Raw genomic sequence first — 2,676 nt, 5'->3', positions numbered from 1 at the left:
CATGGATTGGGGCGGGAAGGGAGACCAGTCTGAATTGTATTCTCCCCACAGATGAAGAAGCTGGCACGGCGACACCAGCAGCAGCAGGAACAGCAGAACTCCCAGCGGCTGGGCCAGGGTGAGCTAGGGCTGGGGCACGACTGAGCCTGTCCTAGAGCCAGAGACAGAGGGGCCTCAGATGTCTCTTTTAGCAAGACTCCTAGGAAGCCTTCCACTAAGGCCTTCAGAGCCCAAAGAACCTCTGCCTTAAAACCAGCTGAGACACAGAGGAGTGGAGAAGCGATGGGACCAGGGAACACAGGGAGGCGAGGTGGCAGGGTGGGCAACCTGGAATGGTGACAGTTTCTGCAATCCAAACAGCAACCATCGACTCACTCTCACTGTGTGCCAGGCATGGTTCTCAGCATTCAGCACATTTCATTCAGTCCTCACGGATCCCTGCAAGGAAGGGTGTTGCCATGTCTCATTTCACAGATGAGGAGACTGAGGGACTTGCCTGGGATCTGTCAGCCAGTAAGGTGCAAAGCCGGACCTCAGCCCCGAGCCTGTGCTATTAATAGGATGATATTACCCTGCCACTAGAATTCAGTGGAAGTCTCCAGACAGAGCTTGTCAGGGTGTTGAGGAGTCCTGCTGAGTGGTGAGGGGCCAGTTTAAGGGGCGGGGGTCAGGCATTCCCAACACTGGGCTTAGCCCAAATTGCCATTTCCACATCAGAATTTTGGGCCAAGGCTGGTCTTCTGGGCCCCACAGGGACACTGAGCCTTCAAGACCATGAAGGGAGGTGTGGGGGCTCCCTGGGAGAGCTGAAGTGGCAGGGGCAGGAGTGGACAGTGCTGCCTGCTCCCAGGGGGAGGGGGTTTTGGGGTAGGTGTGAGGGTACTGCTGGGCAGCCCCTTCTACTCAGGACTCTGGAGTCCAGGCCAGCTTCCCAGGCTGGGCTCAGGTCTTCTAGGGACACGGCATCAGAGCCAGCCTGATTCTTTCTCTCCTCCCTGCTGCCACTCCTGGGGCTGTATTCACAGCCTCGAGACTCCCGGCCAGGCCCTGGGCTGTGTCTCATTCTCTGATGCTTCCAGGTACTCCTGGGCACAGCCTCTCTGAGGATGTCCCACAGGCCCCCCAACTCATGACAGCCCACACTGCACAGCCCTTCCTGCCCACATACACATGGCACGCCCTGCTCCTCTCCACCCCATCTCTGCAAATACACCACTGTCCATCTGTCGCCCAAGCCAGGAACCCGAGTCACCTCTAACCCTTCCTGTCCTCTGCACTGCCTCCACTCAGTCACCAAGTTGGGGCATGGTGTCTTGTCCTAGATCCCTCATGCACCCTCCTAGGAGTTGGCTCTCCCAAAGCCACCTTGCCAGAGACCCCTCTCCTCCCCTGACTCTCTGCCCGCTGGCCCGGCCTCAGGGTTCTGCCCTCTAGCCTTTCTCACCCACCCCTGCTAAGATCTTCCGCTGGCTCCTCGGGGCAGCCCCACCCAGCTCGACACCAGAGGTCCTCCATGATGGCTGTCCCCCTCTCAGCTGTCTCCCATACTGGCCATCTCACTTTCCAACACCCCCGCCCTTCTCTGAGCACGCTGGGTAGTTTCTCTCCTCAGCCTGGCGTGCCCCTTGCTGCCGTCGAGCCCCTGCTGGTCCCACTGGAGTGGGGCCCTTTCATCCATGAGGCTTCCCCTGGGTGTTTTTGGCCTGGATTTGGGACCTTGATACTCCCAGACACAGGGCATGCATGGCCCCCACACGAGGACTCTCTGTCTGCTGCCTTCCCTGGGCTCCTGGAGGGCAGGTGGTGGAAGGAAAGGGTGGGGAGGGAGGGACTCGTGGGCTTTTGGTTAGCATTCTGGAAGAGGAGTTGGAGTGTGTCTGGGGAAGGGATCCAGGAGTCAGCTACCTGGGCAACCTTAGCCAGTGAGGGGTCCCTGGGGTGACCTGAGGAGGTCAGAAGTGGGAGCTGCCAGGCCAGGCCAGGCAGGGCCAGTCAGTGAAGGTGTGTTCTGCTCCCAGAGGTCCTGTCGAGCCGCATGGAGGGCATGATGGCCTCCTACACACCACTGGCCCCGCCGCAGCAGCAGATCGTGGCCATGGAGCAGAGCCCCTACGGCAGCAGCGACCCCTTTCAGCAGGGCCTCACGCCGCCCCAAATGCCAGGTGACCACATGAACCCCTATGGTAAGCCGCCCACCCCCAACCTTCACCCCTAATATGGCTCCTGTCCCCTGCCTGGCCCGGCAGGCCTGGGCCATGACAGCCACCCAGGCCCCAGGCCCAGGCAGGCCCAGCCAGCATAGCCCACCTGCCTCCTCCTGACAGGAAGGGCCCCAGCTCCTCTGGGCAGGCACTGGCCGGTGGGCCATTCCGTCTCCCCTGGCCTCTAGTCACACAGCCTGCAGGGCTGACAGGGCCCCAAGGAGCCCCAACCTGCACCCTGGTCCTGACACCCCTTCTGCCCCCCAGGGAACGACTCCATCTTCCATGACATCGACAGTGATACCTCCTTAACCAGCCTCAGCGACTGCTTCCTCGGCTCCTCAGATGTGGGCTCCCTGCAGGCCCGTGTGGGGAACCCCATCGATCGGCTCTACTCCATGCAAAGTTCCTACTTCGCTTCCTGAGAGCCAACCGGGCGTATGGACGCTTGGGCACGGGGCCTGGGGTAGGACTG

The 2,676-nt window shown here is 60.9% G+C and overlaps 1 protein-coding gene across 1 annotated transcript in view; it reads left to right on the top strand.

Moving 5' to 3' along the window:
• Window positions 1-2,626, top strand: part of LMX1B (LIM homeobox transcription factor 1 beta) — a 5,760-nt gene extending 3,134 nt beyond the window's left edge. Inside the window, exons 4-6 of the mRNA XM_021708765.1 lie at window positions 52-118; window positions 2,019-2,183; window positions 2,469-2,626. Of these exons, the coding sequence (XP_021564440.1) occupies window positions 52-118; window positions 2,019-2,183; window positions 2,469-2,626 (390 nt within the window). The remainder of the gene's footprint in view (window positions 1-51; window positions 119-2,018; window positions 2,184-2,468) is intronic.
• The last annotated feature ends 50 nt before the right edge of the window (window positions 2,627-2,676 follow it).

This window comes from Carlito syrichta, unplaced genomic scaffold (assembly GCF_000164805.1).
Source record: "Carlito syrichta isolate Samal-C Ts95f unplaced genomic scaffold, Tarsius_syrichta-2.0.1 Scaffold146878, whole genome shotgun sequence".
NCBI lineage: Eukaryota > Metazoa > Chordata > Mammalia > Primates > Tarsiidae > Carlito > Carlito syrichta.
The sequence above is the reverse complement of the archived record's forward strand: the minus strand, read 5'-3'. Positions and strand labels throughout refer to the sequence as shown.